General features: G+C 42.2%; 2 protein-coding genes across 2 annotated transcripts; both read left to right on the top strand.

The window, feature by feature from the left end:
• Positions 1–245: 245 nt before the first annotated feature.
• LOC311313012 (L-dopachrome tautomerase-like) lies at positions 246–5,235 on the top strand (the record flags this gene model as incomplete). The annotated part of the gene is made up of 8 exons (XM_084443030.1): positions 246–534; positions 712–1,011; positions 1,211–1,311; positions 2,987–3,153; positions 3,691–3,870; positions 4,085–4,220; positions 4,735–4,936; positions 5,060–5,235. The coding sequence occupies 8 exons, from the start codon at positions 246–248 to the stop codon at positions 5,233–5,235; spliced, it is 1,551 nt and encodes a 516-aa protein (XP_084299156.1).
• Positions 5,236–8,984: 3,749 nt separating this feature from the next.
• LOC311313013 (L-dopachrome tautomerase-like) lies at positions 8,985–14,405 on the top strand (the record flags this gene model as incomplete). The annotated part of the gene is made up of 8 exons (XM_084443031.1): positions 8,985–9,273; positions 9,500–9,799; positions 10,067–10,167; positions 11,900–12,066; positions 12,587–12,766; positions 12,958–13,093; positions 13,905–14,106; positions 14,233–14,405. The coding sequence occupies 8 exons, from the start codon at positions 8,985–8,987 to the stop codon at positions 14,403–14,405; spliced, it is 1,548 nt and encodes a 515-aa protein (XP_084299157.1).
• Positions 14,406–15,636: the final 1,231 nt, after the last annotated feature.

Here is a 15,636-nt window from a genome sequence, read left to right as displayed (position 1 = left end):
GAGGCAAGCACATAGGAAGCTTTGTTAATGTCTATGAAACTGACTGGAACACTATTTCCTTCCAGGGTGTTCTTCATAGCTGTTATACAGTTATCACTGGATTTAATCTTAAACCCACAACAGGGGACCGTTACAGAGTTAGATTCCATGCCCATCTGGAAGAACTAATCTGTGACATCATTACAGTGAATTGGTGTAAAAACTGATTTTACTGGAAGTGGTGAGAAGAGGCTGAGGTGTGAAGGATGAGGAAGGCGCTGGTTCTGGGGCTGGTTTGTTTTGTTTTCTGGCCTGATTCTACAGAGGCTCAGTTTCCCCGAGTCTGCTGCACAGTGCAGGGGATCGTCTCCAAGCAGTGCTGCCCGTCACTTGGCTCCAACCCTGCTAATGTCTGTGGAACCTTATCAGGTAGAGGAAACTGCTCCAACGTCAGGGTGGACAACAAGCCCTGGGGAGGACCCTATAACCTGAGAAACGTTGATGATAGAGAACGGTGGCCGACCAAATTCTTCAATCAGACATGCAGGTGCTCTGGTGAGTAATATGCTGCAATTTAAACGTCCTCACGCCTGCCATTAAGACTACACAGACTCAGTTATAAATATGTGCCAGACCTGTAGGTGGTTTGATCACATACTGTTACATATTGTTAGTGCATTCCATACATTTTCCTGGCAAAATGACATGTTCTTGATTCTGTCCCTGTTCCAGGTAACTTTTCAGGCTTTGACTGTGGGCAGTGTAAGTTTGGCTGGACAGGTCCAAACTGTGACCAGAGAAAAGCCGCAGTGGTGAGGAAAAACATCCACTCTCTGACTGCAGCTGAGCTCCAGGAGTTCTTGGACGTGTTGGACCTGGCCAAGACCACCACTCACCCAGATTACGTCATTGCCACTGAGCACTGGCTGGGCCTCCTAGGACCCAGTGGAACCGAGCCCCAGGTCACCAACATCTCCATCTACGACTACTTTGTGTGGCAGCACTACTACTCTGTCCGAGACACACTCCTTGGTAAACGTCAAGTATTTTCTCATTAACCGATCAGAATAATCTTAATTCCATAGTCCTAATTCTAATTGTAAATAAGAATCTGTCTTAATGACTTGCCTGACTAAATAAAGGTTAAGGTTAAATAGATGAAATAAATAAAAGTAAATGTATATGACAGAGGAGAAGTGACTTTTAAAAACTCAATGTGTTTACCCTGTAGGTCCAGGCCGTCCATTCAGAGCCATAGACTTCTCTCATAAGGGACCAGCCTTCATAACCTGGCACAGATACCACCTCCTCAGTCTGGAGAGAGAGCTACAGGTACATGTTGATCTTACAGTATGTCAACAACAATATTGGATAATTTGGACTAAATTACGCATTCACTCATATATCAATAAATACAGTGCATTAATGTTTATTTTAGTTTAGATATTAGGTGGAGTTGTTAATAAATCATTGCATACCTCATTAAGTATTTAAGATGGGGTTGACAATTTGGCTAAAATTAACAAAACAACAACAACAAAAAAACACTGTATTTGGAATTGCAGGACTGTAATAAGTCCATCCAGACATATCACGGTACCACCTTGAAATGATTGGATGGCCTACCTGCCAACTGACCTACTTGCTTTGACATTGAGTGTCATTTGTATTTCCCCATTTGGAGGAGTGGCTTTGGGAGGCCTGAAGGGAGGGGCAGGGATTTTGTCAGTTGTATTTTAAAAAATCATCCAACCTGGTTTCGCCTACCCTACCTTTAAATAGTACTATAATTAATGATGAGCAAAGACATTCGGCGTAAACTGATTTTTTTGATTTTAGAACAGGGAAAAGTGAAGAATACTTCAGCTGCTGTGCTCCTCCCTCCCTCTCCCTGCTCTGACTAATCCAGCTCTCACACACACACAACTACACACACGCACACACGCACACACGCACACACACACACACACACACACACACACACACACACACACACACACACACACACACACACACACACACACACACACTTCATCTCTCCCTCGCTCCGTCCCCACTGCAAATTGCTGTCCACTCCTCATGTGAACGTGCCTATTCAAGCCAAAAATGATCCGTTGTTTGTCTATCAAATAATAAAACAAACTTTTCTTGCAGTACTATACCTATCTAAAATTAGCAGTGGTAAAAGTCACTATATTCTGTTAGGATCAAGGAGTTGATAAGCAGACAGATTGTTGTTCTATTGCACTTTGTGCAAGCTAAACGTGGTATGGCTTTCGGACAGCGGCACAAAGAAGTACAAATGGTGCTTGGAGAACACAGATCTCTGCCTATAAATGCATTTTGTGGTTCTGTATGCACACATGCGTACGAGCAGGACATGTTTGGTATTGCTGCATTTGTTTGGTTGAGAGCTTTATGCCAGTCCAAACTCCGTGTCTCTGTGACCTTCCCATGTCAAGTTATGGGATTCAATTCCCCCCATTGACAATGAATGGGAGGAATTTTTCATTCAAAAATGAATGGAGGTGAATGGCTGGCAGTGTTTGGGCGCCTTGTGGACCCACCCTGTGATTTGGATCCACTCCAAAGTTTAATGGGTTCTAAGTTGGCCCATGCGTCACCCCTCCACCGATCTTAATGAAAATCGGTCTGGTAGATTTTGCATAATCTTAGTCCAAAAAATGAATGGAGGTGAAAGGCCGTCTGTGTTTGGGCGGCTCATGGACTCGCCCCGTGATTCAGTTGGCCATAAGTTGGCCCATGCTGTACCCTTTCAGTCTGGTGGTTTTTGCTTATCCTGCTAAAGAATGAACCAATCCACCCCACTGAAAACATAACCTCTCGCACTGCGCTGTCGACAAGGTTATTATTATGTTTTTTGAAAATGTATTGGTTTAAGAATTTATTCATATGAAATAATACATTGGTAATGCAGCCACATTGTAAAGCCTCATAAAATGTTGAACATAGATTATTTTTAAAAGCCTACTTTTCTGGTCTGTAGAGATTAACAGGCAACGAGAACTTTGCTGTGCCATACTGGAACTTTGCCACGGGCCAGAGTGACTGTGACGTCTGCACAGATGCTCTCCTGGGGGGCCGTAACCCAGACAACCCCTCCCTCATCAGCAACCAGTCACGCTTCTCCAACTGGGGGGTGGTTTGCAACAGGTCCGTCAAACACAATTAAGAATTTTCTGTGTACATTTCTACTTAGAATACATTTAATAATTTATTGGTAATAATTCATCTGTCAATCATTTGTACTAATTCATACTTACATGCACCTAAACATCAGTGTATCCTATTTTGTAATTGTATCAAACCATAAATCTGTGATTATAGAGCGTTAGGTTATTACATGTTGAAGGGGGGAGGGACTCCAGGAGTAGGGCAGCTGACGATTGTGTTACTAAAGCAAGATTAATATTAGCATCCACTTACCTCCCCCTTCCTCACAAACCTGGTTCTGCTTCTGTAATAACATACACTGCTTAACTGTAATGTTAGTGTAACACATAATTACATGGCAGTTCCTACTGTATGTTACAACAGGTATTGCAATGTAGTCACTTTAATAATTAATGTACACTTAAGGTGGAGTGCTACCCAGCATTATTGCGTTATACTGGTATAATAGCAGAGCTGTATGTTTAACTTGGGCCTAATCTACTGTAGGTTGTAACAATGAAGCTTACTTGTTCCCAGCCTGGATGACTACAACCGTCTGGTAAAACTGTGTAATGGGAGTCGTGAGGGCGTCATACAGAGAGGCCTGAGGGAGGGGAACATCATGAGTCTGCCCACCATGAATGACGTCAGGAGCTGCCTCACCCTCAGGGACTTTGACAGCCCCCCCTACTTCACAAACTCCACCTTCAGCTTCAGGTACTCCATGCATCCAATTACTGTACAATACTGTAACTGTTCAGATACACCATGTGGCTTGAGACCATCCCAGAGGGATGTTTATCAAAGTACTTCAACATAGAACCTGAACGTGGTGGCACAGTGAGGACAGGATAAGAAAAATGTGGGGAAAATTCTGTTCTTGACTGTTATTATTATTAACTACATTTCAGGACTGTTTTGTTTCTTACAGGAATGCTCTAGAAGGTTTTGACAGACCAGATGGACAGCTTGACTCATCAGTGGACAACCTGCACAACCTGGTTCACTCCTTCCTCAGTGGAACCAGCGCGCTGTCCCACTCCGCGGCCAATGACCCCATCTTTCTGGTCAGGAAATGTCACAGTCTAAAACAGGGTTCCCCAACCTGCGGTCCAGGCCCCCCTTAGGGGGGCGCCAACGGTCGCAGGGAGTGTGCCATGCCTCAGATACATTGAGGCCTTAATATCATATTTAGCTAGACAAATATTTGTCAAAGAATCATGTCATTGACATTTCATACAACAGTTATAACAAAATACATGATTATGTCTGATAGGGCCAAAAGCCTACTACACTGCAATTCTACATATATAAATTCAACAAATTAATCTGAGACTCTGAATCGAGTCAACATTGACGTTACTGCTAAGTTGTCGAAGCGCTTCATTGTACCCTAACTTACACCTGATGGAATTTGCCCCCCCCCCCCAAGTCGTTGTGAACGTCCAGTGTGTGTCGACCTCCATAGTACATAGACTGTACATCCAGTAAGTTAGGGGGGTTCTATGGAAGAAAGGTTGGGAATCACTGGTCTAAAAGATGCTGAACTATTTCATATGTGTACCCCTTATTGTGTTGCAGGTGCTTCATGCCTTCACAGATGCCATCTTTGATGAGTGGATGAGGAGGTTTGTTCCATCAAACTCCAGCTTCCCAGATGGGATGGCCCCCATTGGTCACAACAGAGATTACAACATGGTGCCTTTCTTCCCTCCAGTCACCAATGAGGAGATCTACATGACCGCTGAGCAGCTGGGCTACTCCTACGCCATTGAACTGGATGGTAGGAAGTCTCTCATTACACTATCAGTGTCTTTGAAATGATTGAGTAATCAACTCTTATGTCACGTTGTGAGATATTGAGTTGTGCCCTAAACCTCCTTACTGTGCTTCCATGTTTCTACAGAAGGCGATGGCGGAGCCACGATGTTTGTGCTGGGGTCCACTCTGGGTGGTATCTTCCTGGGCTTCCTGCTACTGCTGCTCATCCTGGTGCTCTACCTGCAGCAGAGAAGAAAACAAGGCTTTGAACCTCTGCTCAAGGCTGAGTTCACCAACAGAAAGTACACAGAAGAAGCATAGAGAGGCCCATTACAGTACAGTGTCCTGTTCTGAGTGATTGTGATACTGAAATGTACAGTACTCCAACACTCTTACCTACATAAGATAGAGCTCTTCAAAAAGCGCAGATGGTTTGCAAAGGCAAAGAGTAACACACAGTATAATTCTGGACATTGAACTACTGCACTATAAAGTTTAAGCAGCTAATACACTATATGGACAAAATTATTGGGACACCAAGTTTGGTGAAGGAAGGATAATGGTCTGGGGTTGTAGGCCCCATAATGTTTCAGCTTACCAAGACATTTTGGACAATTCTATGCTTCCAACTTTGTGGGAACAGTTTGGAGGAAGGCCCTTTTCTGTTTCAGCATGACTGTGCCACAGTGCACAAAGCAGGATCCATGAAGGCATGGTTAGGTGATGTTGGTGTAGAAGAACTTGACTGGCCTGCACAGAGCCCTGACCTCAACCCCATTGAACACCTTCGGGATGAACTAGAATGGAAATTGCGAGCTAGGCCCTCTCGTCCAACATCAGTGTCTGACCTCACAAATGCTCTTCTGGATGAATGGGCAAAAATTCCCACAGACCCACTCCAAAATCTTGTAGAAAGCCTTCCCAGAAGAGTGGAAGCTGTTATAGCTCCAAAGGGGGGACCAACTCCATATTTATACCTGTGAATCTAGAAGAATGGGATATCATAAAAGCTCCTGTAGATGTACAGTAATGTGTAGGTGGCCCAATACCTTTGTCCATATGGTGTATATTTAATGTATTTACTTTCACAAATGAATCTTGAACTTGATATTGCACATGCTTGCTTTTGGCTATAAACATTTTAGACACAGCTGATGTAAATTCTACAATATCTTAAGTTGTACTAACCCTGACATGTTGAATTATTTGCTATGTTTGTGCTTTGCTCAAAACTGACATGCACAGTATTGTAACTAAGGAGCATTCATTTGTATTGGTTTGCATGTAAATCTATTTACCCCACATGTATCTCACTGTTATGAAAAAATGTATTTTCTTTTCATATACATACCAAACGTAAATAATCAAAGCTGTCATCTTTTTATCAAATATTTAGTCGCAATAAAACATCTTTAAGTTACCTCTATCATCAATCATACTGGCTTGAAATAACTTTCCAGCTCCAAGCTACAAATGTAATCATTTTGTCACAACAATACATTCGACTTTTTGTTTTAAATGTTAATGAATAATATTTCTGAAACTTTTGACATTACTTTTGTTGGTTAATTAACATACATTTTCAGGACTTGATTTCAAACATATTACCATTAAAAGTGCAATGATTCAATACATAAAAACAGCATCCTGTAAGATCATTATCCATAATAAAGAATCTTCCAGGGACAAACCGATAAAAGGGAAAAGCTTTACTGTAAGTTCTTGATGATTTTGCACATCATCCTGTCCCTTACATCCACAATGTGAGTACTAACACTGACTTAGTGAAAGGCAACAAGCAAGCCAACACAACTGCTGCAGCGTACAACAGATCTCAACAAGAGCTAAGAGTAATAATACTGTCGAAGTCCATTGATATGTAAGCGTAGCTGGCCTTTGTGGTTTACTGAGCTGACTGGCCTTTTAGGGACCAGCGGACATCCAGCCCTACTATAGCCTGGTGTTGTCCTGTGTTTGAGGGTTAAATGCAGTACGCCTCCTCTAGTGATGTGAAGTTGTGTTAATGTGATACAAGTGGTCCATTTAATCACAGTTTTTAAGATAAGTAGCCATGCCTGAGACCGGTTGTTTACTCACTGAACTGAACTCAAATCTAAAATTTAGTAGGGCAGACAACAACAATCACCAACTCATTACTCAGGACTTTAGTAACTTTCGTGCTGATGTATTTGTTGTGAGATCTCCACTAGACATTTGTAGGTTTAAGAGCATGATTTGTTGAATTGGAGCCTGATTTATCCAAATTTATCCAAATTAAGAATAAACTTTGTCATACATTTATTGATTGAAATACTGTAACTTTGTGATTCCTTCAAACACATTCCTTTGTTTGGACTTTTTCCAGGAATTCTCCAGCTAATCCTTTTAGGTGCAATGACCCCAGATAATCTGTTGTACAAGAAAACTATGGTTTAATAATTTCTCAGATTTCCCATTTTGCTTGGGGAAATCTATGCAACAAACATTTCAATTTTACTTGGATACAGGTGGTAGACACTTTTGTAACTCTGTTAGACTACACAATACTCTGAGAGTACACAATACTCTGATTCCACAACAAATACTTTCTCTAAACTGAGCTCTCACCAAACATGGCGACATATCTTACCATTCCTGACGGCAGGAAGGTCTACATTCATCCACTTACAGTAATATGAGAACTACTATTTCCACTGTGATTCCCAATGGGAGGCAATGTGACTCTCTTGGCAACAATCAGCAGCAGTCACATGCTGGGCCATAGGAAGGTAAAACGAAGGCTGCTCACACCAGGAGAAAGCATATGACATCAGACATGTTTGCACGGGAGCCCCATGAGGCTGAAATCTTTCAAGCTCCTCCCATGAAACAAAGAATCCTTAGTGAGGGGAGTCATCCTTACCAATACAATGCAGCCTATCTGTCCAAGATGTCATCCTTCGGCAAACATACCAATAAAATACAACAATTTGTTGTTCAACTTTGTAGGCTAGAAAGTTGAACTTTCTAGGTACAGTCTGAGGCAAATGATTAATCCATACTTTGTGACCCTTCAAGTCACAAGTGTTACCTTGTGATTGCTCTGTGAAATAATACCAATGGAAATATCTAATAAATGTACATGGCTTGAAACAGAGAGAATACAGAATAACTTTTTACACAACATTGTGAAAGAGAGTCTTCATAATGCTTAAACTAAACATCTACTTTAGGTATGGGAAACAGAAGAGTGAAGGGTAACATGATCATTGGGCAGCTATCTCTACTGTTGCTTATTCTGATCAAATGAGCCCAATCCCTTGTTTACTGTATGTGATCGATTAATCAAATTCTCCTAAACTTGTGTAACTACAGTGAGTGTAATTGATAGCTGTGGTAGTTATTATGAGGGCTTATAACTAATACCAGAATCATGCTACAAGTCAGATTTTAGAATCTAGATAGATTCCAAAATCTGTAGGCTAGTTAAAATAAGTGTGGAAGTAAATAAGTTAAGTAATTAAAACGAAAACTGCCAGAACATACATTTCTGGTTTAGACTTGGCCATAGCCACAAACCTGTGAAATATTGTGTTACAGTATTTAGATATAAATGTAGAGGGGAATATTGCACACACATATCCTAATAGTGTATCTCTTATTGCATTTGCAAAATGCCATGGTGTTCAGATTCAATAGATTCATTTATTCACAGACACTCAGGCAGGCAAACAGAGAATGTTTCCCCTCAAGCATTTTGCTGTTATTAGTCCAGCTCACTGTCCTGTGTGGTCAGGTGATCACCACGCGACCAATGGCTTCATCCTTTTTGGTGATACTAAGAGGCAAGCACATAAATTGGAAGCTTTGTTAATTTCTATGAAACTGACTGGAACACTATTTTCTTCCAAGGTGTTCTTCATAGCTGTTATACAGTTATCACTGGATCTAATCTTAAACCCACAACAGAGGACCGTTAGAGAGTTAGATTCCATGCCCATCTGGAAGAACTAATCTGCGACTACACTGCAGTGAATTGGTGTAAAAACTGATTTTACTGGAAGTGGTGAGAAGAGGCTGAGGTGTGAAGGATGAGGAAGGCGCTGGTTCTGGGGCTGGTTTGTTTTGTGTTCTGGCCTGATTATACAGAGGCTCAGTTTCCCAGAGTCTGCTGCACAGTGCAGGGGATCGTCTCCAAGCAGTGCTGCCCGTCTCTTGGCTCCAACCCTGCTAATGTCTGTGGAACCTTATCAGGTAGAGGAAACTGCTCCAACGTCAGGGTGGACGACAAGCCCTGGGGAGGACCCTATAACCTGAGAAACGTTGATGATAGAGAACGGTGGCCGATCAAATTCTTCAATCAGACATGCAGGTGCTCTGGTGAGTAATACACTGCAATTTACAAGTCCTCACGCCTGCCATTAAGACTACACAGACTCAGTTATAAAACGAGTCCAAGACGGACCAAAAATAAACCTGCGTAGAATCATCCCTGGATATGTGCCAGACCTGTAGGTGGTTTGATCACATACTGTTACATATTGTTAATGCATTCCATACATTTTCCTGGCAAAATGACATGTTCTTGATTCTGTCCCTGTTCCAGGTAACTTTGCAGGCTTTGACTGTGGGCAGTGTAAGTTTGGCTGGACAGGTCCAAACTGTGACCAGAGAAAAGCCGCAGTGGTGAGGAAAAACATCCACTCTCTGACTGCAGCTGAGCTCCAGGAGTTCTTGGACGTGTTGGACCTGGCCAAGACCACCACTCACCCAGATTACGTCATTGCCACTGAGCACTGGCTGGGCCTCCTAGGACCCAGTGGAACCGAGCCCCAGGTCACCAGCATCTCCATCTACGACTTCTTTGTGTGGCAGCACTACTACTCTGTCCGAGACACACTCCTTGGTAAACATGTCAAGTATTTTCTCATTAGCCGATCAGAAAAATCCTAATTCCATAGTCCTAATTCTATGTATAGGATAAATGTCAGTTTTCTTTTCATGCCATTGTTAATTCTTTATAGCAGGTAGGAGTGAATGAGTAAATTGTATTGTAAATAAGAATTTGTCTTAAAGACTTGCTTGATTAAATAACGGTTAAATAAATAAAATTTGTAAATGTATATGACAGAGGAGAAGCGACTTTTAAAAACTGAATGTGTTTACCCTGTAGGTCCAGGCCGTCCATTCAGAGCCATAGACTTCTCTCATAAGGGACCAGCCTTCATAACCTGGCACAGATACCACCTCCTCAGTCTGGAGAGAGAGCTACAGGTACATGTTGATCTTACAGTATGTCAACGACAATATAGGATAATTTGGACTAAATTACGCATTCACTCATATATCAATAAATACAGTGCATTAATGTTTATTTTAGTAAAGAGGTTTGGTGGAGTTGTTCATAAATTATTGCATACTTCATTAAGTATTAAAGGTGGGGTAGGCAATTTGGCTAAAATTAAAAAAAAAAAAAAAAACAGTATTTGGAAGTCGCAGGACTGTGATAAGTCCATCCAGACATATCACGGTACCACCTTGAAATGATTGGATGGCCTACCTGCCTGTCAACTGACCTACTTGCTTATTGAGTGTCATTGGTTTTTCTCCATTTGGGGGAGTGGCTTTGGAAGGAGGCCTGAAGGGAGGAGCAGATTTTGACAGTTGTACTTTTAAAAATCATCCAACCTGGTTTCGCCTACCCTAGCTTTAAGTATATTTAATATAATTAATGATGAGCAAAGACATTCGGTGATAACTGATTTTTTAAACATTTTTGAACAGAAAAAAGTGAAGAATACTTCAGTTGCTGTGCTCCTCCCTCCCTCTCCCCGCTCTGACTAGTCCAGCTCTCTCTCTCACACACACACACACACACACACACACACACACACACACACACACACACACACACACACACAAACACACACACACACACACACACACACACACACACACACACACACACACACACACACACACTTCATCTCTCCCTCGCTCCGTACCCACCGCAACCTGCTGTTCGCTTCTCATGTGAACGTGCCTGTTCAAGCCAGAAATTATCCGTTGTCTGTTTATCAAATAATAACACAAACTTTTCTTGCAGTACTATACCTATCTAAAATTAGCAGTGGTTAAAGTCACTATATTCTGTTAGGATCAAGGAGTTGATAAGCAGACAAATTGTTGTTCTATTGCACTGTGTACAAGCTAAACGTGGTATGGCTTTCGGACAGCGGCACAAAGAAGTACAAATGGTGCTTGGAGATCACAGATCTCTGCCTATAAATGCTTTTTGTGGTTCTGTATGCACACATGCGTACGAGCAGGACATGTTTGGTATTGCTGCATTTGTTTGGTTGAGAGCTTTATGCCAGTCCAAACTCCTTGTCTCTGTGACCTTCCCATGTCAAGATATGGGATTCAATTCCCCCCATTGACAATGAATGGGAGGAATTTTTCATCCAAAAATGAATGGAGGTGAATGGCTGGCAGTGTTTGGGCAGCTTGTGGACCCACCCCGTGATTTGGATCCACTCCAAAGTTTGATGGGTTCTCCGTTGTACCATGCTACAGCCCTCCACCGAATTTAATGAAAATCGGTCTGGTAGATTTTGCATAATCCTAGTCCAAAAAATTTATGGAGGTGAAAGGCCATCTGTGTTTGGGCGGCTCATGGACCCGCCTCGTGATTCAGATCCACTCCAAAATGTAATGGTTTCTAAGTTGGCCCATGCTGCACCCCTCCACTGAGTTACATGAAATTCGGTTTGGTGGTTTTTGCTTAATCTTGCGATTAATGATCCAACTGACCAACCAACACACCCCACTGAAAACATAACCTCTCGCACTGCGCTGTCGACAAGGTTATTATTATGTTTTTTGAAAATGTATTGGTTTAAGAATTTATTCATATAAAATAATGCATTGGTAATGCAGCCATATTGTAAAGCCTCACCAAATGTTGAACATAGTTTTTTGAAAAGTCTACTTTTCTGGTCTGTAGAGATTAACAGGCAACGAGAACTTTGCTGTGCCATACTGGAACTTTGCCACGGGCCAGAGTGACTGTGACGTCTGCACAGACGCTCTCCTGGGGGGCCGTAACCCAGACAACCCCTCCCTCATCAGCAACCAGTCACGCTTCTCCAACTGGGGGGTGGTTTGCAATAGGTCCGTCAAACACAATTAAGAATTTTCTTGTACATTTCTGCTTAGAATACATTCAATAATTTATTGGTAATAATTCATCTGTCAATCATTTGTACTAATTCATGCATCTAAACGTCAGTGTATCTTATTTTGTAATTGTATCAAACCATAATTCTGTGATTATACAGCGTTAGGTTATTACATGTTGAAGGGGGGGCGGACTCCAGGAGTAGGGCAGCTGACGATTGTGTTACTAAAGCAAGATTAATATTAGCATCCACTTACCTCCCCCTTCCTCACAAACCTGGTTCTGCTTCTGTAATAACATACACTGCTTAACTATTATTTCAGTGTAACACATAATTACATAGTTCCTATGTTGCTAAAGGTATTGTGATGTAGTCACTTTAATAATTAATGTACACTTAAGGTGGAGTGCTACCCAGCATTATTGTGTTACACTGGTATAACAGAAGAGTTGTACGTTTAACTTAGGCCTAATCTACTGTAGGTTGTAACAATGAAGCTTACTTGTTCCCAGCCTGGATGACTACAACCGTCTGGTAAAACTGTGTAATGGGAGTCGAGAGGGCGTCATACAGAGAGGCCCGAGGGAGGGGACCAACATGAGTCTGCCCACCATGAATGACGTCAGGAGCTGCCTCACCCTCAGGGACTTTGACAGCCCCCCCTACTTCACAAACTCCACCTTAAGCTTCAGGTACTCCATGCATCCAATGACAATACTGTGACTGTTCAGATACACCATGTGGCTTGAGACCATCCCCGAGGGATGTTTATCAAAGTACTTCAACGTAGAACCTGAACGTGGTGGCACGGTGAGGACGTTGGGGGACATTTTCTTGACTGTTATTATTAACTACATTTTCAGGACTGTTTTGTTTCTTACAGGAATGCTCTAGAAGGTTTTGACAGACCAGATGGACAGCTTGACTCATCAGTGGACAACCTGCACAACCTGGTTCACTCCTTCCTCAGTGGAACCAGCGCGCTGCCCCACTCCGCGGCCAATGACCCCATCTTTCTGGTCAGGAAATGTCACAGTCTAAAACAGCATGGTACAACGTAGAACCCATCAACCTGCGGTCCGGGCCCCCCTTAGGGGGGCGCCAACGGTCGCAGGGAGTGTGCCATGCCTCAGATACATTGAGGCCTTAATATCATATTTAGCTAGACAAATATTTGTTAAAGAATCATGTCATTGAACACAGCAGCTATAACAAAATATATGATTATGTCTGATAGGGCCAAAAGCCTACTACACTGCAATTCTATGTATATAAATTCAACATATCTGAGACTCTGAATTGTGTCAACATTGACATTACTGTTAAGTTGTCGAAGCGCTTCATTGTACCTAACTTACACCTGATGGAATTTCCCCCCCTCCCCCAAGTCGTCGTGAAACGTCCAGTGTGTGCCGACCTCCGTAGGACGTAGACTATACATCCAGAGTTGACCTCTGTAGGAGGATGGTAAATGGTAAATAGACTGCACTTATATAGCGCTTTTATCTTAAGCGCTTTACAATGAAGGCCTCTCATTCACCCATTCACACACACATTCACACACCAATTTGGGGTTCAGTGTCTTGCCCAAGGACACTTCGACATGCAGTCAGGAGGAGCCGGGATTCGAACCGCCGACCCTACGATCATTGGACGACCCACACTACCCCTGAGCTATACAGCCGCCCCTGTGGATGGTCACAACGACGTGGAGGGAGGGGACAATTCCATCAGGTGTAATTTAGGGGTGCTCTATGGAATAAAGGTTGGGAACCACTGGTCTAAAAGATGCTGAACTATTTCATATGTGTACGTCTTATTGTGTTACAGGTGCTTCATGCCTTCACAGACGCCATCTTTGATGAGTGGATGAGGAGGTTTGTTCCATCAAACTCCAGCTTCCCAGATGGGATGGCCCCCATTGGTCACAACAGACATTACAACATGGTGCCTTTCTTCCCACCAGTCACCAATGAGGAGATCTACATGACCGCTGAGCAGATGGGCTACTCCTATGAACTTGAACTGGATGGTAGGAAGTCTCTCATTACACTATCAGTGTCTTTGAAATGATTGGGTAATCAACTCTTATGTCACGTTGGGAGATATTGAGGTGTGCCCTAAACCTCCTTACTATCCTTCCATGTTTCTACTGAAGGTGATGGCGGATTCACAGCGCTTGTGCTGGGGTCCACTCTGGGTGGTATCTTCCTGGGCTTCCTGCTGTTGCTGCTCATCCTTGTGCTCTACCTGCAGCAGAGAAGAAAACAAGGCTTGGAACCTCTGCTCAAGGCCGAGTTCACCAACAGAAAGTACACAGAAGAAGCATAGAGCCCATTACAGTACAGTGTCCTGTACTGAGTGATTGTGATACTGAAATGTACAGTACTCCAACACTCTTACATACATAAGATAGAGCTCTTCAAAAAGCTGCAGATGGTTTGCAAAGGCAAAGGGTAACACACAGAATAATTCTGGACATTGCACTACTGCACTATAAAGTTTAAGCAGCTAATACACTATATGGACAAAAGTATTGGGACACACCAAGTTTGGTGAAAGAAGGATAATGGTCTGGGGTTGTAGGCCCCATAGTTCCAGTGAAGGGAAATGTTAATGCTTCAGCTTACCAAGACATTTTGGAAAATTCTATGCTTCCAACTTAACAGTTCAATAACAGTTTGGGGAAGGCCCTTTTCTGTTTCAGCATGACTGTGCCCCAGTGGACAAAGCAAGATCCATAAAGGCATGGTTAGGTGAGGTTGGTGTAGAAGAACTTGACTGGCCCGCACAGAGCCCTGACCTCAACCCCATCAAACACCTTTGGGATGAACTAGAATGGAGATTGCGAGCTAGGCCCTCTCGTCCAACATCAGTGTCTGACCTCACAAATGCTCTTCTGGATGAATGGGCAAAAATTCCCACAGACACACTACAAAGTCTTGTAGAAAGCCTTCCCAGAAGAGTGGAAGCTGTTATAGCTCCAAGGGGGGGACCAACTCCATATCAATACCTTTGAATCTAGAAGAATGGGATATCACAAAAGCTTCTGTAGATGTACAGTAATGTGTAGGTGGCCCAATACTTTTTTAATTTTTTTGGGCCCAATACATTTGTCCATATATTGTATATTTAATGGATTTACTTTCACAAAGGAAACTTGAACTTGATATTGCACATTCTTGCATTTGGCCAGAAACCTTTAAGACATAGCTGACATAAATTCCACAATATCTAAAGTTGTACTAACCCTGAAATGTTGAATTATTTGCTATGTTTGTGCTTTGCTCAAAATTGACATGTACTGTAACTAAGGGGGATTCGTTTGTATTGGTTTGTATGTCAATCTCTTTGATGATATTGATTATATGATTTTGATTACCCCACATGTATCTCACTGTTATGAAAAAAATGTATTTTCATTTCATATACATACCAAACATGAATAATCAAAGCTCTTATCTTTTTATCAAATATTTATTTGCAAGAAAGAGTAACAAAAAAACAGATGCAACTATTTCATCATTGCATTCAAAAACTGTAAGGCATATTTGTAAGATCT

Source organism: Borostomias antarcticus (assembly GCF_949987555.1).
Source record: "Borostomias antarcticus genome assembly, chromosome: 9".
NCBI classification, from domain to species: Eukaryota; Metazoa; Chordata; class Actinopteri; order Stomiiformes; family Stomiidae; genus Borostomias; species Borostomias antarcticus.
Note: the sequence above shows the minus strand (reverse complement) of the source record. Positions and strands in the feature narration are given on the sequence as shown.